The following is a 22,589-nucleotide window of genomic DNA, read 5'->3' on the forward strand; positions in this document are numbered from 1 at the left end:
CCCCCTCCCACTCCTCTCCTTCATCCACTCCACTCCTCCTCCTCTCCTCCTCTCCTCCCCTCCTCCTCTCCTCCTCTCCCCCTCTCCTCCCTCCTCCTCCACTCCTATCCTCCTCCACTCCTCTCCTCCTCTCCCCTCTCCTCCTCCACTCTTCTCCTCCTCTCCCTCTCTCTCCTCCTCTCCCCCTCCACTCCTCTCCTCCTCCACTACTCCCTCCCTCGTCTCCTCCTCTCCTCCCCTCCCTCCTCTCCTCCTCCCCCTCCCCTCCTCCTCCACTCCTCTCCTTTCTCTTCCTCCTCTCCTCCTCCACTCCTCTCCTCCTCTCCTCCTCCACTCCTCTTCCCCTCTCCTCCTCTCCCCCTCCACTCCTCTCCTTCTCTCCTCCTCCACTCCTCTCCTCCTCCACTCCTCTTCCCCCTCCACTCCTCTCCTCATCCACTCCTCTCCTCTCCTCCTTCCTACCCCTCCTCCCCTCCTCCTCTCCTCCTCTCCCCTCTCCTCCCTCCTCCTCCACTCCTCTCCTCCTCTCCCCCTCTCCTCCTCTCCCTCTCCTCCTCTCCCCCTCCACTCCTCTCTGTATCTGTCTTTCTCTGCATCTCCCTATCTCTCGCACACACAGTGTTGCGTCATCCAGTGTGAAGTAGTCAGACTGTAGTCAGTCAGACAGTGTTAGTGTGTTATGTTGTCATTAGACTGTAGTCAGTCACAGTGTTAGTGTGTTATGTTGTCATTAGACTGTAGTCAGTCAGACAGGGTGTTATGTTGTCATTAGACTGTAGTCAGTCAGACAGGGTGTTATGTTGTCATTAGACTGTAGTCAGTCAGACAGTGTTAGTGTGTTATGTTGTCATTAGACTGTAGTCAGTCAGACAGTGTTAGTGTGTTATGTTGTCATTAGACTGTAGTCAGTCAGACAGTGTAGTGGTCCCTTAGGGTGCAGCTCACCTTACACACCAGGTGTAGTGGTCCCTTAGGGTGCAGCTCACCTTACACACCAGGTGTATTACCTGGAGGAGGAGGGGGGAGAGGAGAGAGGAGAGGAGCAGGAGAGGAGAGGAGAGGGGGAGTGAGAGGAGAGGAGCAGGAGGAGAGGAGAGCAGGGGGAGAAGATAGAGGAGAGGAGATAGAGCAGGAGAGAGGAGAGGAGGAGGGAGGGGGGAGAGGGAGGGGGAAGGGACCAGGAGAGAGAAGAGGAGGGGAGAGGAGCGGGAGAGGGAGGGAGGGAGAGGAGAGAGGGAGAGGAGGGGGAGAGGAAGAGGAGAGGACGGAGAGGAGAGGAGGGGGAAAAGAGAAAGGAGAAGAGGGGGACGGCGGGAGGGAGAGGAGGAGAAGGGGAGGGAGAGGGAAGGAGGCAGAGAGAAGGGGAGGGGGAGAGGGAGGGGAGAGGAGGGGGAGAGGAAGGGAGAGGCGCCAGGAGAGAGGACATTACACTGTAGTCTCAGCTATGAAATACACGTCTGGTCAACAACGCAAGTCCCCGTTCCCACGTTCCAAACGGCTCCCTATTCCCCACGTTCCAAACGCTTCCCGTTCCCACGTTCCAAACGGCTCCCCGTTCCCCACGTTCCAAACGGCTCCCCGTTCCACGTTCCAAACGGCTCCCGTTCCCCACGTCCCAAACGGCTCCCCGTTCCCACGTTCCAAACGGCTCCCGTTCCCACGTTCCAAATGGCTCCCGTTCCACGTTCCAAATGGCTCCCGTTCCACGTTCCAAACGGCTCCTCGTTCCCATGTTCCAAACGGCTCCCTCTCCACGTTTCAAATGACTCCCTATTCCCACGTTCCAAACGACTCCCTATTCCCACGTTCCAAACGACTCCCTATTTCCCACGTTCCAAACGACTCCCTATTCCCATGTTCCAAACGGCTCCCTATTCCCACGTTCCAAACGGCTCCCCGTTCCCACGTTCCAAACGGCTCTCCGTTCCCACGTTCCAAACGGCTCTCCGTTCCCACGTTCCAAATGTCCCACATGACTCTGTTCTGATAGTTCACTATATAGGGATTAGGGTGTCAGTTGGCTCACATAGACTCTGTTCTGGTAGTTTACTATATAGGGATTAGGGTGCCAGTTGGCACACATAGACTCTGTTCTGATAGTTCACTATATAGGGATTAGGGTGCCAGTTGGCACACATGGACTCTGTTCTGATTTAACACTTATTAACCAGTTGATGCTCTTTGTCTCCTTTCTTGGATCAGAGAGTAAAAGATGTGGAGGAGTCAGCGCCGCCTTTCCCTGATCTGGAACACAGACTGCAGGTAATAGGAGGAGAGGAGAGGAGAGGAGAGGAGAGGAGAGGAGAGGGAGAAGGAGCAGGAGAGGGGAGGAGGGGAGAGGAGAGGAGAGGAGAGGAGAGGAGAGGAGAGGAGAGGAGAGGAGGGGGAACAGTGAGGAGAGGAGAGAGGAGAGGAGAGGAGGGGAGGGGAGGGGGAGCAGTGAGGAGAGGAGAGAGGAGGGGAGGGGAGGAGGAGCAGTGAGGAGAGGAGAGAGGAGGGGAGGGGAGGAGGAGCAGTGAGGAGAGGAGAGGAGAGGAGGGGGAGCAGTGAGGAGAGGGGAGAGGGGAGAGAGGAGGAGAGGAGAGGAGAGGAGAGGAGAGGGAGAGGAGAGGAGAGGGAGAGGAGAGGGGAAGAGGAGCAGTGAGGAGAGGAGAGAGGAGAGGGAGGGGATAGGAGCAGGAGAGAGGAGGGGAGGAGGAGGGGGGGAGGGAAGGGATTGAGGGAGAGGAGGGAATGAGGCAGGAGAGAGGAGGGGAGGAGGGAGGGGGAGAAGAGAGGGAAGGAGGGGGATAGGAGCAGGAGAGAGGAGGGGAGGAGGAGGGGGGAGAGGAGAGATCAGCAGGAAGAGAAGGGAGAGGAGCAGGAGAGAGAAGAGGAGGAGGGGGGAGAGGAGAGGAGAGGAGAGGAGGGGGAGGGGGAACAGTGAGGAGAGGAGAGAGGAGAGGAGGGGAGGGGGTAGCGGTGTGGGGAGAGGAGAGAGGAGGGGAGGAGGAGCAGTGAGAGGAAGAGGAGGGGAGGGGAGGAGGAGCAGTGAAGAGAGGAGAGGAGAGGAGAGGAGAGGAGAGGAGAGGAGAGGGGAAGAGGAGCAGTGAGGAGAGGAGAGAGGAGAGGAGGGGAGGAGGAGCAGTGAGGAGAGGAGAGGAGAGGAGAGGAGGGGGAGCAGTGAGGAGAGAGGAGAGAGGAGAGGAGAGGAGGGGAGGGGGAGCAGTGAGGAGAGGAGATGATAGAGGAGAGGAGGGGAGGGGGAGCAGTGAGGAGAGGAGAAGGAGAGAGGAGTGGAGGGGAGGGGATCAGTGGCAGGAAGAGGAGAGGAGAGGAGAGGAGAGGAGGGGGAGCAGTGAGGAGAGGAGAGGAGAGAGAGGGGAGGAGGAGCAGTGAGAAGAGGAGAGAGAGAGGAGAGGAGGGAAGGGGAGAGGAGAGGAGGGGAGGGAGAGGAGAGGAGGGGGAGCAGTGAGGAGAGGGGGAGGAGCAGTGAAGAGAGGAAAGAGAGGAGAGGAGGGGAGGGGGAAAGAGAGGAGAGGAGAGGAGGGGGAGCAGTGAGGAGAGGGGAGAGAGAAGGAGAGGAGGGGAGGAGGAGCAGTGAGGAGAGGAGAGAGGAGAGGAGGGGAGGAGGAGCAGTGGAGAGGAGAGAGGAGATGAGGGGAGGAGGAGCAGTGAGGAGAGGAGAGAGGAGAGGAGGGGAGGGGGAGCAGTGAGGAGAGGAGAGGAGAGGAGAGGAAAGGAGAGGAGAGGAGAGGAGAGAGGAGAGGAGGGGGAGCAGTGAGGAGAGGAGAGAGGAGAGGAGGGGAGGGGGAGCAGTGAGGAGAGGAGAGGAGAGGAGAGGAGAGGAGAGGAGAGGAGAGAGGAGAGGAGGGGGAGCAGTGAGGAGAGGAGAGAGGAGAGGAGGGGGAAGAGGAGCAGTGAGGAGAGGGGTGGGAGGAGGGGGCGTAGTAAGATAGTCCTCATATCTATTGATAGTCGGGGCTGAGAATAGCTGCTGCTGTTGCACTGAAGGATGCAATACCCATAGCATTAGACTGAGTAGGACAGACATTATCACTATGATATGTTCTGTAGGACAGACATTATCACTATGATATGTTCTGTAGGACAGACATTATCACTATGATATGTTCTGTAGGACTGACATTATCACTATGATATGTTCTGTAGGACAGACATTATCACTATGATATGTTCTGTAGGACAGACATTATCACTATGATATGTTCTGTAGGACAGACATTATCACTATGATATGTTCTGTAGGACAGACATGATCACTATGATATGTTCTGTAGGACAGACATTATCACTATGATATGTTCTGTAGGACAGACATTATCACTATGATATGTTCTGTAGGACAGACATTATCACTATGATATGTTCTGTAGGACAGACATTATCACTATGATATGTTCTGTAGGACTGACATTATCACTATGATATGTTCTGTGGGACAGACATTATCACTATGATATGTTCTGTAGGACAGACATTATCACTATGATATGTTCTGTAGGACAGACATTATCACTATGATATGTTCTGTAGGACAGACATTATCACTATGATATGTTCTGTAGGACAGACATTATCACTATGATATGTTCTGTAGGACAGACATTATCACTATGATATGTTCTGTAGGACAGACATTATCACTATGATATGTTCTGTAGGACTGACATTATCACTATGATATGTTCTATAGGACAGACATTATCACTATGATATGTTCTGTAGGACAGACATTATCACTATGATATGTTCTGTAGGACAGACATTATCACTATGATATGTTCTGTAGGACAGACATTATCACTATGATATGTTCTGTAGGACAGACATTATCACTATGATATGTTCTGTAGGACAGACATTATCACTATGATATGTTCTGTAGGACAGACATTATCACTATGATATGATCCTAGATAGATCATAATGAATACGCTTTGTGGATAAGGGTGGGGTCTGTTTTAATTTAAATTCAAGTCAATTCAGAAAGTAAACCAAATTCCAATGTTCCTCTTTGAAAAGCAGGTAAGAGAAATTACCATTTCAGTGTACTTCCTGAATTGACTGGAATTGAAATGGAATTGAACCCAAACCTCTTGTGGATGTTGGCCGAGCCCTGTGTGGATACTGTAATGCGACACTACATTAATCCACTAGAGGGCAGCAGATCGTAGGGATCTTTGGAGGGGCGGGGGAAGATAAGGTGTTGGTCGTGTTTAATTGGGGGAGGACGGGCTCGTGGAACGGTATGCCATTCCATTCGCTCCGTTCCAGACATTATTATGAGCCGTCCTCCCCTCAGCATACTCCACTTGTTTGAGTGGTAAGCCGAAAGTAGCAGACTGTATTCGAGGAGTAGAGCTGGGGAAGGTAAATAAGTACCTACAGCAAGTCGGCCAAGTTCTGCTGTTTCTAGGAAACGCGACAATTACCAGACATGGTATTTAACCTTTGTTACTGCTGATGAAGTGGATGCTAATCGGAAATTCCTACACGAAGCTGATCAACACGGTCCAAGATATAAGTATCCCAAGCATTTACAAAACTTGTTTTGTATTTTGATGTTTTTCTAAAAATATAACCATGATTGATTGGATAGGCTACTAGAATGACAACATATAGGTGTTTCAACAGGTGTAGTAGACCTTACAGTGAAATGCTGAATACAACAGGTGTAGTAGACCTTACAGTGAAATGCTGAATACAACAGGTGTAGGTAGACCTCACAGTGAAATGCTGAATACAACAGGTGTAGTAGACCTTACAGTGAAATGATGAATACAACAGGTGTAGTAGACCTTACAGTGAAATGATGAATACAACAGGTGTAGTAGACCTGACAGTGAAATGCTGAATACAACAGGTGTAGTAGACCTTACAGTGAAATGCTGAATACAACAGGTGTAGGTAGACCTCACAGTGAAATGATGAATACAACAGGTGTAGTAGACCTTACAGTGAAATGATGAATACAACAGGTGTAGTAGACCTCACAGTGAAATGCTGAATACAACAGGTGTAGTAGACCTTACAGTGAAATGCTGAATACAACAGGTGTAGTAGACCTCACAGTGAAATGCTGAATACAACAGGTGTAGTAGACCTTACAGTGAAATGCTGAATACAACAGGTGTAGTAGACCTTACAGTGAAATGCTGAATACAACAGGTGTAGTAGACCTTACAGTGAAATGCTGAATACAACAGGTGTAGTAGACCTTACAGTGAAATGCTGAATACAACAGGTTTAGTAGACCTCACAGTGAAATGCTGAATACAACAGGTGTAGTAGACCTTACAGTGAAATGCTGAATACAACAGGTAGACCTTACAGTGAAATGCTGAATACAACAGGTGTAGTAGACCTCACAGTGAAATGCTGAATACAACAGGTGTAGTAGACCTTACAGTGAAATGCTGAATACAACAGGTGTAGTAGACCTTACAGTGAAATGCTGAATACAACAGGTGTAGTAGACCTTACAGTGAAATGCTGAATACAACAGGTGTAGTAGACCTCACAGTGAAATGCTGAATACAACAGGTTTAGTTGACCTTACAGTGAAATGCTGAATACAACAGGTAGACCTTACAGTGAAATGCTGAATACAACAGGTGTAGTAGACCTCACAGTGAAATGCTGAATACAACAGGTGTAGTAGACCTTACAGTGAAATGCTGAATACAACAGGTGTAGTAGACCTTACAGTGAAATGCTGAATACAACAGGTGTAGTAGACCTTACAGTGAAATGCTGAATACAACAGGTGTAGTAGACCTCACAGTGAAATGCTGAATACAACAGGTTTAGTTGACCTTACAGTGAAATGCTTACTTACAGGCTCTAACCAACAGTGCAAAAAAGGTCAACAACAGGTAGGTAAAGAAATAAAACAACAGTAAAAAGATTGGTGCTCCGGTACCACTTGCCATGTGGTAGTAGAGAGAACAGTCTATGACTGGGGTGGCTCGGGTCTTTGACAATTTTTAGGGCCTTCCTCTGACACCTCCTGGTGTAGAGGTCCTGGATGGCAAGCAGCTTAGCCCCAGTGATGTACTAGGCCTTTCACACTACCCTCTGTAGTGCTTTGCAGTCGGAGGCCGAGCAATTGCCATACCAGGCAGTGATGCAACCGGTCAGGATGCTCTCGATGGTGCAGCTGTAGAACCTTTTGAGGATCTCAGGACCCATGACAAATCTTTTCAGTCTCCTGAGGGTGAATAGGCTTTGTCGTTCCCTCTTCACAACTGTCTTGGTGTGTTTGGACCATTCTAGTTTGTTGGTGATGTGGACACCAAGGAACATGAGGCTCTCAACCTGCTCCACTGCAGCCCCGTCGATGAGAATGGGGGCGTGGCTCGGTGCTCCTTTTCCTGTCGTCCACAATCATCTCCGTAGTCTTGGTTACGTTTGAGGGATAGGTTGTTATTCTGGCACCACACGGCCAGGTCTCTGACCTCCTCCACAATATAGGCTGTCTCGTCGTTGTTCAGGCCTACCCCTGTTGTTTCTGCAGCATGTGGGATATTCTCAGTTGTGTGTGTCATTACTTCATGTCCTGGTACCTTCCTCATTATTATTTGTGATTGTGCAACATGGTATTGTATCAGACGTGGTTTAAATGGAGTCCACAAAGAATCTTTCTGTATTGTTTGCGTCACTGCAGCCTGTTGTGCATTCCTTACATTCTCAACTCTTTACGGGCTCCCGAGTGTCGCAGCGGTCTAAAGACACTGCATCTCTAGTGCTAGAGGAGTCACTACAGACACCCTGGTTCGAATCCAGGCTGTATCATAACCGGCCGTGATTGGGTGTCCCATAGTGCGGAGCACAATTGGCTCAGCGTCGTCCTGGGTTTGGCCGGTGTAGGCCGTCATTGTAAAATAAGAATTTGTTCTTAACTGGACTTGCCAAGTTAAAAAAAAAATGTAATGTTGTTTTTGTCAGTAAGCATGTGAAGAACAGAATGTGATTCAATCCCATGAAGGACAAAACACTCTGTTCAGAACAGGATTACACACCTACACCAGTTCACATTAGTTACTGGGTAAACTATATGAACGGGATTAGACTATATAGACCAGTTCACATTAGTTACTGGGTAAACAATATGAACGGGATTAGACTATATAGACCAGTTCACATTAGTTACTGGGTAAACTATATGAACAGCATTAGACTATATAGACCAGTTCACACCAGTTACTGGGTAAACTATATGAACGGGATTAGACTATATAGACCAGTTCACATTAGTTACTGGGTAAACTATATGAACGGGATTAGACTATATAGACCAGTTCACATTAGTTACTGGGTAAACAATATGAACAGCATTAGACTATATAGACCAGTTCACATTAGTTACTGGGTAAACAATATGAACGGGATTAGACTATATAGACCAGTTCACATTAGTTACTGGGTAAACAATATGAACAGCATTAGACTATATAGACCAGTTCACATTAGTTACTGGGTAAACAATATGAACGGGATTAGACTATATAGACCAGTTCACATTAGTTACTGGGTAAACAATATGAACGGGATTAGACTATATAGACCAGTTCACATTAGTTACTGGGTAAACTATATGAACGGGATTAGACTATATAGACCAGTTCACATTAGTTACTGGGTAAACAATATGAACGGGATTAGACTATATAGACCAGTTCACATTAGTTACTGGGTAAACAATATGAACGGGATTAGACTATATAGACCAGTTCACATTAGTTACTGGGTAAACTATATGAACAGCATTAGACTATATAGACCAGTTCACATTAGTTACTGGGTAAACTATATGAACAGCATTAGACTATATAGACCAGTTCACATTAGTTACTGGGTAAACTATATGAACAGCATTAGACTATATAGACCAGTTCACATTAGTTACTGGGTAAACAATATGAACGGGATTAGACTATATAGACCAGTTCACATTAGTTACTGGGTAAACAATATGAACGGGATTAGACTATATAGACCTGTTCACATTAGTTACTGGGTAAACAATATGAACAGCATTAGACTATATAGACCAGTTCACATTAGTTACTGGGTAAACTATATGAACGGGATTAGACTATATAGACCAGTTCACATTAGTTACTGGGTAAACTATATGAACAGCATTAGACTATATAGACCAGTTCACATTAGTTACTGGGTAAACAATATGAACAGCATTAGACTATATAGACCAGTTCACATTAGTTACTGGGTAAACAATATGAACGGGATTAGACTATATAGACCAGTTCACATTAGTTACTGGGTAAACTATATGCCAAGCAGTCCATTGCTGGTGTCTGGAGTAATTTCTCATTAAGGGTCTGTTTCCCGCACACAGATTAAGCCTCTATATTACCAGTGTGTAAAAATCTCCTACAATAACCAATGTGTAGCCTATAAATATGTATGCAGTTTTAATCACAATTAAAAGACAAATCAACACATTTTAATTTGTTTGGTGACAACAACATTACAGACAGGACAAATGGTAGGCTATATAAACATGGGACACAACAGTAACATCTACATAAACACATTTAGCCACGTTGTCTTAAATATAACATTTTATTTAATTTATGTTCAAAATTTGAATCATACGAGGGTCTATGTAATTAGATTGTAAGGATGGAAGGATAAATGTAATTAGATTGTAGGGATGGAAGGGTAAATGTAATTAGATTGTAAGGATGGAAGGATAAATGTAATTAGATTGTAGGGATGGAAGGGTAAATGTAATTAGATTGTAAGGATGGAAGGATAAATGTAATTAGATTGTAAGGATGGAAGGATAAATGTAATTAGATTGTAGGGATGGAAGGGTAAATGTAATTAGATTGTAGGGATGGAAGGATAAATGTAATTAGATTGTAAGGATGGAAGGATAAATGTAATTAGATTGTAAGGATGGAAGGATAAATGTAATTAGATTGTAAGGATGGAAGGATAAATGTTATTAGATTGTAAGGATGGAAGGATAAATGTAATTAGATTGTAAGGATGGAAGGATAAATGTAATTAGATTGTAAGGATGGAAGGATAAATGTAATTAGATTGTAAGGATGGAAGGATAAATGTAATTAGATTGTAAGGATGGAAGGATAAATGTAATTAGATAGGTGGGGGGACTGGAGGAGGGCTGTTGGGAGGACTGGAGGAGGGCTGTTGGGAGGACTGGAGGACTGGAGGAGGGCTGTTGGGAGGACTGGAGGAGGGCTGTTGGGAGGACTGGAGGAGGGCTGTTGGCAGGACTAGAGGAGGGCTCTTGGGAGGACTGGAGGAGGGCTGTTGGGGGGACTGGAGGAGGGGTGTTGGGAGGACTGGAGGAAGGCTGTTGGGAGGACTGGAGGAAGGCTGTTGGGAGGACTGGAGGAGGGCTTTTGGGAGGACTGGAGGAGGGCTGTTGGGAGGACTGGAGGAGGGCTCTTGGGAGGACTGGAGGAGGGTTGTTGGGGGGACTGGAGTTGGGCTGTTGGGGGGACTGGAGTTGGGCTGTTGAGGGGACTGGAGTTGGGCTGTTGGAGGGACTGGAGTTGGGCTGTTGGGGGGACTGGAGTTGGGCTGTTGGGGGGACTGGAGATGGGCTGTTGGGAGGACTGGAGATTGGGGGTACTGGGGGGATTGTTGGGGGGACTGGAGTTGGGCTGTTGGGGGGACTGGAAGACTGGAGTTGGGCTGTTGGGGGGACTGGAGTTGGGCTGTTGGAGGGACTGTAGTTGGGCTGTTGGGGGGACTGGAGTTTGGCTGTTGGGGGAACTGAAGGAGGGCTGTTGGGGGGACTAGAGGAGGCTGTAGCCAGTGCCCCCCTGTAGAAACTGCTGTAGCCGGTGCCCCCCTGTAGAAACTGCTGTAGCCGGTGCCTCCCTGTAGAAACTGCTGTAGCCGGTGCCCCCCTGTAGAAACTGCTGTAGCCGGTGCCTCCCTGTAGAAACTGCTGTAGCCGGTGCCCCCCTGTAGAAACTGCTGTAGCCGGTGCCCCCCTGTAGAAACTGCTGTAGCCGGTGCCCCCCTGTAGAAACTGCTGTAGCCGGTGCCCCCCTGTAGAAACTGCTGTAGCCGGTGCCCCCCTGTAGAAACTGCTGTAGCCGGTGCCTCCCTGTAGAAACTGCTGTAGCCGGTGCCCCCCTGTATAAACTGCTGTAGCCGGTACCCCCCTGTAGAAACTGCTGTAGCCGGTGCCCCCCTGTAGAAACTGCTGTAGCCCCCCTGTAGAAGCTGCTGTAGCCGGTGCCTCCCTGTAGAAACTGCTGTAGCCGGTGCCCCCCTGTAGAAACTGCTGTAGCCGGTGCCTCCCTGTAGAAACTGCTGTAGCCGGTGCCCCCCTGTAGAAACTGCTGTAGCCGGTGCCCCCCTGTAGAAACTGCTGTAGCCGGTGCCCCCCTGTAGAAACTGCTGTAGCCGGTGCCCCCCTGTAGAAACTGCTGTAGCCGGTGCCCCCCTGTAGAAACTGCTGTAGCCGGTGCCTCCCTGTAGAAACTGCTGTAGCCGGTGCCCCCCTGTATAAACTGCTGTAGCCGGTACCCCCCTGTAGAAACTGCTGTAGCCGGTGCCCCCCTGTAGAAACTGCTGTAGCCGGTGCCCCCCTGTAGAAGCTGCTGTAGCCGGTGCCTCCCTGTAGAAACTGCTGTAGCCGGTGCCCCCCTGTAGAAACTGCTGTAGCCGGTGCCTCCCTGTAGAAACTGCTGTAGCCGGTACCCCCCTGTAGAAACTGCTGTAGCCGGCACCCCCCTGTAGAAACTGCTGTAGCCGGTGCCCCCCTGTAGAAACTGCTGTAGCCGGTGCCCCCCTGTAGAAACTGCTGTAGCCGGCACCCCCCTGTAGAAACTGCTGTAGGCGGTGCCTCCCTGTATGTCACTGATGAGAGAATCAGTCTGGGCCTCTGTATTGTGTGATAGGTGTGTTAACATGATCTTATCTGTTCTCTTCTAGATGGTGTGAGGGTTAGGAGGGGTTAGGGTGATTTGGGTTAGGAGGGGTTAGGGGGGGGGTTTAGAGCTAGGAGGCGTTAGGGATAGGAGGGGTTTGGGTTAGGAGGGGTTGGGGGGGGTTTAGAGCTAGGAGGCGTTAGGGATAGGAGGGGTTTGGGTTAGGATGGGTTAGAGCTAGGAGGTGTTATAATGGGTTAGGGTTACGGTGGGTTATGGTTAGCGTGGGTTATGATGGGTTAGGGTTACGGTGGGTCAGGGTTACGGTGGGTTATGGTTGGGTTAGTGTTAGGGTGGGTTAGTGTTAGGGTGGGTCAGGGTTACGGTGGGTTAGGGTTAGGGGGGGTCAAGGTAACGGTGGGTCAGGGTTAGGGTGGGTCAGGGTTACGGTGGGTTATGATGGGTTAGGGTTACGTGGGTTATGATGGGTTAGGGTTACGGTGGGTTACGGAGGGTTAGGGTTACGGTGGGTTAGGGTTACGGTGGGTTACGGAGGGTTAGGGTTACGGTGGGTTATGATGGGTTAGGGTTACGGTGGGTTACGGAGGGTTAGGGTTACGGTGGGTTAGGGTTACGGTGGGTTACGGAGGGTTAGGGTTACGGTGGGTTATGATGGGTTAGGGTTACGGTGGGTTAGGGTTACGGTGGGTTAGGGTGGGTTATGATGAGTTAGGGTTACGGTGGGTTAGGGTTACGGTGGGTTATGATGGGTTAGGGTTACGGTGGGTTATGATGGGTGGGTTATGATGGGTTAGGGTGTGTTAGGAGGGGTTAGGGTGTGTTAGAAGGGGTTAGGGTGTGTTAGGATGGGCTAGGGCTATGAGGGGTTAAGGTGGGTTATGATGGGTGAGTTATGATGGGTTAGGGTGTGTTAGGAGGGGTTAGGGTGTGTTAGAAGGGGTTAGGGTGTGTTAGGAGGGGTTAGGGTGTGTTAGGAGGGGTTAGGGTTGGTTAGGGTGTGTTAGGAGGGGTTAGGGTGTGTTAGAAGTGGTTAGGGTGGGTTAGGAGGGGTTATGGTGTGTTAGGAGGGGTTAAGGTGTGTTAGGGGGGGTTAGGGTGGGTTAGGGTGTGTTAGAAGTGGTTAGGGTGGGTTAGGAGGTGTTAGGGTATGTTAGGAGGGGTTAGGGTGGGTTAGGAGGGTTAGGGTGGGTTAGGAGGGTTTAGGGTGGGTTAGGAGGTGTTAGGGTGTGTTAGGAGGGGTTAGGGTGGGTTAGGGTGTGTTAGGAGGGGTTAGGGTGTGTTAGAAGGGATTAGGTTGTGTTAGAAGGGGTTAGGGTATGTTAGGAGGGGTTAGGGTGTGTTAGGACGGGTTAGGGTGTGTTAGGATGGGTTAGAGTGTGCTAGGAGGGGTTAGGGTGTGTTAGGAGGGGTTAGGGTGTGTTAGGAGGGGTTAGGGTGTGTTAGGAGGGGTTAGGGTGTGTTAGGAGGGGTTAGCGTGTGCTAGGAGGGGTTAGGGTGTGTTAGGAGGGGTTAGGGTGTGCTAGGAGGGGTTAGGGTATACTAGGAGGGGTTAGGGTGTGCTAGGTGGGTTAGGGTGTGCTAGGAGGGGTTAGGGTGTGTTAGGAGGGGTTAGGGTGTGTTAGAAGGGGTTAGGGTTACGGTGGGTTATGGTTAGGGTGTGTTAGGAGGGGTTAGGGTGTGTTAGGAGTGGTTAAGTTGGGTTAGGGTGTGCTAGGAGGGGTTAGGGTGTGCTAGGAGGTTCTAGGAGGGGTTAGGGTGTGCCAGGAGGGGTTAGGATGTGTTATTAGGGGTGACATGATCTTATCTGTTCCCTTCTAGCCGGTGTCTCCCTGCTCCTCTCTGAGAGAGTCAGTCCAGGTTTACAGGGACCACTGTAGGATGGCCAAGGAGTTCCACCAGGTCAAACACCAGATCTCGCTGCTCGAGGACCGCAAGTAAATCACTGTCCATACAACTTTACTGATCACGGAAATCACACATCCCAAATCGAATGAACCCACCCCATCCCAAATCCAATGGCCCCACCCCATCCCAAATCTAATGACCCCACCCCATCCCAAATCCAATGGCCCCACCCCATCCCAAATCTAATGACCCCACCCCATCCCAAATCTAATGACCCCACCCCATCCCAAATCTAATGACACCACCCCACCCCAAATCTAATGACCATACCCCAAATCCAATGACCCAACCCCATCCCAAATCTAATGACCCCACCCCATCCCAAATCTAATGACGCCATAAAATCTGTTAATGTAGGTATTTAGATTGACAAATACACTTCAATTCACATTGTCATCTTTCCCATCAAAATGAATAGAACCAGTTAATACATTTAGCACAATAAAATAAAACAAATAAAAACATTCTCAAAAAAGGGTGTACATTGTCCCATACAATAATCTGTAGTCTTATCTGCTCTATTATTTTTCTAAATGTGGCGACCCCGCTGTAATTCCCCGGTTACCCCAATTTTTAATACCACTGCTTTTACAGGGATAGTTTAGTGGGGTACAGTAGCTATGTTACTGGTGCTGTAATCCGGGACATTGAGGTACATATTACTGATATTGTAATCCGGGACATTGAGGTACATTTTACTGGTGCTGTAATCCGGGACATTGAGGTACATTTTACTGGTGCTGTAATCCAGGACATTGAGGTACATTTTACTGGTGCTGTAATCCGGGACATTGAGGTACATATTACTGATATTGTAATCCGGGACATTGAGGTACATTTTACTGGTGCTGTAATCCGGGACATTGAGGTACATATTACTGATATTGTAATCCGGGACATTGAGGTATATATTACTGGTGCTGTAATCCGGGACATTGAGGTACATTTTACTGGTGCTGTAATCCGGGACATTGAGGTATATATTACTGGTGCTGTAATCCGGGACATTGAGGTACATTTTACTGGTGCTGTAATCCAGGACATTGAGGTACATTTTACTGGTGCTGTAATCCGGGACATTGAGGTACATATTACTGATATTGTAATCCGGGACATTGAGGTACATTTTACTGGTGCTGTAATCCGGGACATTGAGGTACATATTACTGGTGCTGTAATCCAGGACATTGAGGTACATATTACTGGTGCTGTAATCCAGGACATTGAGGTACATATTACTGGTGCTGTAATCCAGGACATTGAGGTACATATTACTGATATTGTAATCCGGGACATTGAGGTATATATTACTGGTGCTGTAATCCAGGACATTGAGGTACATATTACTGGTGCTGTAATCCAGGACATTGAGGTACATATTACTGGTGCTGTAATCCAGGACATTGAGGTACATATTACTGATATTGTAATCCGGGACATTGAGGTATATATTACTGGTGCTGTAATCCAGGACATTGAGGTACATATTACTGGTGCTGTAATCCAGGACATTGAGGTACATATTACTGGTGCTGTAATCCAGGACATTGAGGTACATATTACTGGTGCTGTAATCCAGGACATTGAGGTACATATTACTGATATTGTAATCCGGGACATTGAGGTATATATTACTGGTGCTGTAATCCGGGACATTGAGGTACATTTTACTGGTGCTGTAATCCAGGACATTGAGGTACATATTACTGATATTGTAATCCGGGACATTGAGGTATATATTACTGGTGCTGTAATCCAGGACATTGAGGTACATATTACTGGTGCTGTAATCCAGGACATTGAGGTACATATTACTGATATTGTAATCCGGGACATTGAGGTATATATTACTGGTGCTGTAATCCAGGACATTGAGGTACATATTACTGGTGCTGTAATCCAGGACATTGAGGTACATATTACTGGTGCTGTAATCCAGGACATTGAGGTATATATATTACTGATATTGTAATCCAGGACATTGAGGTACAGTGGGGCAAAAAAGTATTTAGTCAGCCACCAATTGTGCAAGTTCTCCCACATAAAAAGATGAGAGAGGCCTGTAATTTTGATCATAGGTACACTTCAACTATGACAGACAAAATGAGAAAAAAAAAAATCCAGAAAATCACATTGTAGGATTTGTAATGAATTTATTTGCAAATTATGGTGGAAAATAAGTATTTGGCAAGATTTCTAGCTCTCACAGACCTGTAACTTCTTCTTTAAGAGGCTCCTCTGTCCTCCACTCATTACCTGTATTAATGGCACCTGTTTGAATTTATCAGTATAAAAGACACCTGTCCACAACCTCAAACAGTCACACTCCAAACTCCACTATGGCCAAGACCAAAGAGCTGTCAAAGGACACCAGAAACAAAATTGTAGACCTGCACCAGGCTGGGAAGACTGAATCTGCAATAGGTAAGCAGCTTGGTTTGAAGAAATCAACTGTGGGAGCAATTATTAGGAAATGGAAGACATACAAGACCACTGATAATCTCCCTCGATCTGGGGCTCCACGCAATATCTCACCCCGTGGGGTCAAAATGATCACAAGAACGGTGAGCAAAAATCCCAGAACCACACGGGGGGACCTAGTGAATGACCTGCAGAGAGCTGGGACCAAAGTAACAAAGCCTACCATCAGTAACACACTATGCCACCAGGGACTCAAATCCTGCAGTGCCAGACATGTCCCCCTGCTTAAACCAGTACATGTCCAGGCCCGTCTGAAGTTTGCTAGAGAGCATTTGGATGATCCAGAAGAAGATTGGGAGAATTTCATATGGTCAGATGAAACCAAAATAGAACTTTTTGGTAAAAACTCAACTCGTTGTGTTTGGAGGACAAAGAATGCTGAGTTGCATCCAAAGAACACCATACCTACTGTGAAGCATGGGGGTGGAAACATCATGCTTTGGGGCTGTTTTTCTGCAAAGGGACCAGGACGACTGATCCGTGTAAAGGAAAGAATGAATGGGACCATGTATCGTGAGATTTTGAGTGAAAACCTCCTTCCATCAGCAAGGGCATTGAAGATGAAACGTGGCTGGGTCTTTCAGCATGACAATGATCCCAAACACACCGCCCGGGCAACGAAGGAGTGGCTTTGTAAGAAGCATTTCAAGGTCCTGGAGTGGACTAGCCAGTCTCCAGATCTCAACACCATAGAAAATCTTTGGGGGGAGTTGAAAGTCTGTGTTGGCCAGCAACAGCCCCAAAACATCACTGCTCTAGAGGAGATCTGCATGGAGGAATGGGCCAAAATACCAGCAACAGTGTGTGAAAACCTTGTGAAGACTTCCTGCCATCCAGGACCTCTACACCAGGCGATGTCAGAGGAAGGCCCTAAAAATTGTCAAAGACCCCAGCCACCCTAGTCAAAGACTGTTCTCTCTGCTACCGCACGGCAAGCAGTACCGGAGTGCCAAGCCTAGGTCCAAGAGGCTTCTAAACAGCCTCTACCCCCAAGCCATAAGACTCCTGAACAGCTAATCAAATGGCTACAGAGACTATTTGCTTTGTGTGTCCCTGAAGTAAATGTAATTCGAATTTCCAAAATGATATAGTCTAATTGGCCTACTCCTTCCTGTCTATACATAAATAAAATGAAATCATTCAAAATAGGCTACTAAAGCACAGATGTGGGATTCCCGAGTGGCGCAGCAGCAGTGCTAGAGGCATTACGTTTTCACTATGGTATTCCTATTAATAACTTCCAGTGTAGTGAGAGAGACTTTATCACAGTGCTACGTCATACTGGCTGGACCTCTGTCTGCTTGAATGCCAATAACTCAGATACATCACTCAAGAGATGCACAAAAATATTATAACGTTCAAAATGGTTGAACCTTTCCTTTAATACGAGGAAAGTTGAGAAATAAATATAGTAGGCCTAGCCTATAGAAAGCTGATGGGATCCTCCTCTTTTTAGTAGAGGCCATCACTCTGTTTTCTCACGCAATTGCACAGCCTATAGAAATGTTGCGCAACATGAGCTCATTACTTCTCATCGAGTATATGATTTGATTTCCGAATACAATTGCATTGATGTCAGAGTGATTAGAGGGACAATAGAGTGCTGAGTACCAGGTCATTAGCGACCAGCAGTTGCCAAGTTTGCTAGGCGACTAATGATCATCATCAAATTCAGAGCACAGTTTAGGGTTAGGACTCAGGAGGGTTAGGACTAGGGAGGGTTAGGACAAGGGAGGGTTAGGACTAGGGAGGGTTAGGACAAGGGAGGGTTAGGACTAGGGAGGGTTAGGACTAGGGAGGGTTAGGACTAGGGAGGGTTAGGACTAGGGAGGGTTAGGACTCAGGAGGTTTAGGACTAGGGAGGGTTAGGACTAGGGAGGGTTAGGACTCGGGAGGGTTAAGACTAGGTAGGGTTTGGACTAGGGAGGGTTAGGACTAGGGAGGGTTAGGACTCGGGAGGGTTAGGACTAGGGAGGGTTAGGACTAGGGAGGGTTTGGACTAGGGAGGGTTAGGACTAGGGAGGGTTTGGACTAGGGAGGGTTAGGACTAGGGAGGGTTAGGACTAGGGAGGGTTAGGACTAGGGAGGGTTAGGACTAGGGAGGGTTAGGACTAGGGAGGGTTTGGACTAGGGAGGGTTAGGACTAGGGAGGGTTTGGACTAGGGAGGGTTTGGACTAGGGAGGGTTTGGACTAGGGAGGGTTAGGACTCGGGAGGGTTAGGACTAGGGAGGGTTAGGACTAGGGAGGGTTAGGACTTTGGAGGGTTAGGACTAGGGAGGGTTAGGACTCCCAGATGTGGCTTTCCAGTTATCTAGAATGTTTCATTACCGGAGAAGAGAGGATGTTGAGGAGAGATGGGTTGGAACGTGGTTTGACAGCTGCTATCGGATCCTTATATATTCCATCCCAAAAATCGAGCCGACGATACAGAAATACAAGGCATCAATCCAATTATAGATATATGCAAATCAAGGCTATGTGATAATGGGGTATGGAGATATATGCAAATCAAGGCTATGTGATAATGACGTATGGTGATATATGCAAATCAAGGATATGTGATAATGGAGTATGGAGATATATGCAAATCAAGGCTATGTGATAATGACGTATGGTGATATATGCAAATCAAGGCTATGTGATAATGGAGTATGGAGATATATGCAAATCAAGGCTATGTGGTAATGACGTATGGTGATATATGCAAATCAAGGCTATGTGATAATGGGGTATGGAGATATATGCAAATCAAGGCTATGTGATAATGACGTATGGTGATATATGCAAATCAAGGCTATGTGATAATGGAGTATGGAGATATATGCAAATCAAGGCTATGTGGTAATGACGTATGGTGATATATGCAAATCAAGGCTATGTGATAATGGGGTATGGAGATATATGCAAATCAAGGCTATGTGGTAATGAGGTATGGTGATATATGCAAATCAAGGCGGTGTGATAATGACGTATGGAGTGATGTGCTAATTAATGCTGTTAATTAAACACTAGGTGGTGCCATTATGTCAAAAGGCAACAATGTTGTTAAAGATGCAGTTTCACTACCGAGTTCTGTACGGTCTACCGCTTTAGGTTACAACATGCTGTTAAAGGTTAATAATGACACCTGTGAAAACTTGAGAATTGTGGCACAGGGATTTACACTGAGATAGAAGACGAGGTTGTATATTAGTTTAGATATTGAGTAAAATATCAGAGAAGACGAGGTTGTATATTAGTTAAGATATTGAGTAAAATATCAGAGAAGACGAGGTTGTATATTGGTTCAGATATTTGGGTAAAATGTCGGAGAACACGAGGGAAAAGGTAGACAAGTTTTCCATAGATTTAATTTCCCTCCCTGAGGTTCCATAGGAGGAGTTTTTCATAGATTTAATTCCCCTCCCCTGAGGTTCCATAGGAGGAGTTTTCCATAGATTTAATTCCCCTCCCTGAGGTTCCATAGGAGGAGTTTTTCATAGATTTAATTCCCCTCCCTGAGGTTCCATAGGAGGAGTTTTTCATAGATTTAATTTCCCTCCCTGAGGTTCCATAGGAGGAGTTTTCCATAGATTTAATTCCCCTCCCCTGAGGTTCCATAGGAGGAGTTTTCCATAGATTTAATTCCCCTCCCTGAGGTTCCATAGGAGGAGTTTTCCATAGATTTAATTCCCCTCCCTGAGGTTCCATAGGAGGAGTTTTTCATAGATTTAATTCCCCTCCCTGAGGTTCCATACGAGGAGTTTTCCATAGATTTAATTCCCCTCCCCTGAGGTTCCATAGGAGGAGTTTTTCATAGATTTAATTCCCCTCCCCTGAGGTTCCATAGGAGGAGTTTTCCATAGATTTAATTCCCCTCCCCTGAGGTTCCATAGGAGGAGTTTTCCATAGATTTAATTCCCCTCCCTGAGGTTCCATAGGAGGAGTTTTTCATAGATTTAATTCCCCTCCCCTGAGGTTCCATAGGAGGAGTTTTCCATAGATTTAATTCCCCTCCCCTGAGGTTCCATAGGAGGAGTTTTTCATAGATTTAATTTCCCTCCCTGAGGTTCCATAGGAGGAGTTTTTCATAGATTTAATTCCCCTCCCTGAGGTTCCATAGGAGGAGTTTTTCCCAGGATGAGGCATGTTGGCGATGTGCAGGGGCAAAAGGAAGCCTCCTACATGCACTGTGGGAATGCCCGGTTGTGCACCCCCTATGGGACAAAGCCTTGCAGTGCATGGGAGATGGCCTTGGCGGCAGGTAGCCTAGGGGTTACAGTGTAGAGGTGACAGGTAGCCTAGTGGTTAGAGTGTTGGACTAGTAACCAAAAGGTTGCAAGTTCAAATCCCCGAGCTGGTACAAATGTGTCGTTCTGCCCCTGAACAGGCAGTTAACCCACTGTTCCTAGGCCGTCATTGAAAATAAGAATTTGTTCTTAACTGACTTGCCTAGTTAAATAAATGTTTTTTTTGTTTAATGAGTTGATTATTTTTGAAAGCTGTAATTTGTATTTATAAAATACTCTTCTGTACAATATTATTGATAGCTGTTCACCATATTGTGGCCCCCTTTCACCATACATTGGTATCAGTCTGATGGCACTATGGTGTGATAAGAGCGGCTGCTACATTAACAACACTGAGTATACAAAACATTAGGAACACCTAATTTTGAGTTGGTCTTGAAAAAGATGGGTCAACACTGCAAATATTGACTCTTTTGCATCAACTTCATGTAATTGTCACTAAAAGCCTTTGACACTTATGAAATACTTGTAACTATACTTCAGTGTTCCATAGTAACATCTGACAAAAAATATCCTAAAGACACTGAAGCGGCAGACGTTGTGAAAATTAACATTTGTGTCATTCTCAAAACTTTAGACCACGACTGTATACACTGATATGAAGTAGAGTTAACACGTGACATCAATAAGAGATCATAGCTTTTCACCTGGATTCACCTGGTCAGTCTGTGTCAAGAATGAAAGAGCAGGTGTTCCCCGATGCTTTTATCTGGATTCACCTGGTCAGTCTGTGTCAAGAATGAAAGAGCAGGTGTTCCCCGATGCTTTCACCTGGATTCACCTGGTCAGTCTGTGGCAAGAATAAAAGAGCAGGTGTTCCCCGATGCTTTCACCTGGATTCACCTGGTCAGTCTGTGTCAAGAATGAAAGAGCAGGTGTTCCCCGATGCTTTTCACCTGGATTCACCTGGTCAGTCTGTGTCAAGAATGAAAGAGCAGGTGTTCCCCGATGCTTTTATCTGGATTCACCTGGTCAGTCTGTGTCAAGAATGAAAGAGCAGGTGTTCCCCGATGCTTTCACCTGGATTTACCTGGTCAGTCTGTGGCAAGAATGAAAGAGCAGGTGTTCCCCGATGCTTTCACCTGGATTTACCTGGTCAGTCTGTGTCAAGAATGAAAGAGCAGGTGTTCCCCGATGCTTTTCACCTGGATTCACCTGGTCAGTCTGTGGCAAGAATGAAAGAGCAGGTGTTCCCCGATGCTTTCACCTGGATTCACCTGGTCAGTCTGTGTCAAGAATGAAAGAGCAGGTGTTCCCCGATGCTTTCACCTGGATTCACCTGGTCAGTCTGTGTCAAGAATGAAAGAGCAGGTGTTCCCCGATGCTTTTATCTGGATTCACCTGGTCAGTCTGTGTCAAGAATGAAAGAGCAGGTGTTCCCCGATGCTTTTATCTGGATTCACCTGGTCAGTCTGTGTCAAGAATGAAAGAGCAGGTGTTCCCCGATGCTTTCACCTGGATTCACCTGGTCAGTCTGTGTCAAGAATGAAAGAGCAGGTGTTCCCCGATGCTTTCACCTGGATTCACCTGGTCAGTCTGTGTCAAGAATGAAAGAGCAGGTGTTCCCCGATGCTTTTCACCTGGATTCACCTGGTCAGTCTGTGTCAAGAATGAAAGAGCAGGTGTTCCCCGATGCTTTTCACCTGGATTCACCTGGTCAGTCTGTGTCAAGAATGAAAGAGCAGGTGTTCCCCGATGCTTTCACCTGGATTCACCTGGTCAGTCTGTGTCAAGAATGAAAGAGCAGGTGTTCCCCGATGCTTTTCACCTGGATTCACCTGGTCAGTCTGTGTCAAGAATGAAAGAGCAGGTGTTCCCCGATGCTTTTCACCTGGATTCACCTGGTCAGTCTGTGGCAAGAATGAAAGAGCAGGTGTTCCCCGATGCTTTTCACCTGGATTCACCTGGTCAGTCTGTGTCAAGAATGAAAGAGCAGGTGTTCCCCGATGCTTTCACCTGGATTTACCTGGTCAGTCTGTGTCAAGAATGAAAGAGCAGGTG

At 47.2% G+C, this 22,589-nt stretch overlaps 1 protein-coding gene and 1 long non-coding RNA gene across 3 annotated transcripts in view; both read left to right on the forward strand.

Annotated features, from left to right (window-relative positions):
- Nucleotides 1-22,589, forward strand: part of LOC149970321 (uncharacterized) — a 225,759-nt gene that overhangs the window by 167,801 nt on the left and 35,369 nt on the right. The gene's annotated exons all lie outside the window — the stretch shown is intronic.
- map3k7cl (map3k7 C-terminal like) overlaps nt 1-22,589 on the forward strand; it is a 37,338-nt gene that overhangs the window by 9,687 nt on the left and 5,062 nt on the right. Inside the window, exons 4-5 of one of the 2 annotated variants that reach the window (XM_090226347.1) lie at nt 2,207-2,262; nt 13,731-13,846. In XM_090226347.1, coding sequence (XP_090082473.1) covers nt 2,207-2,262; nt 13,731-13,846 — 172 coding nt within the window. Of the gene's footprint in view, nt 1-2,202; nt 2,263-13,730; nt 13,847-22,589 lie in introns of those variants that run through there. The other variant, XM_090226346.1, reaches the window with a different exon arrangement.

This window comes from Oncorhynchus mykiss, chromosome 29, assembly GCF_057628025.1.
Source record: "Oncorhynchus mykiss isolate SJ-2025 chromosome 29, ASM5762802v1, whole genome shotgun sequence".
NCBI classification, from domain to species: Eukaryota; Metazoa; Chordata; class Actinopteri; order Salmoniformes; family Salmonidae; genus Oncorhynchus; species Oncorhynchus mykiss.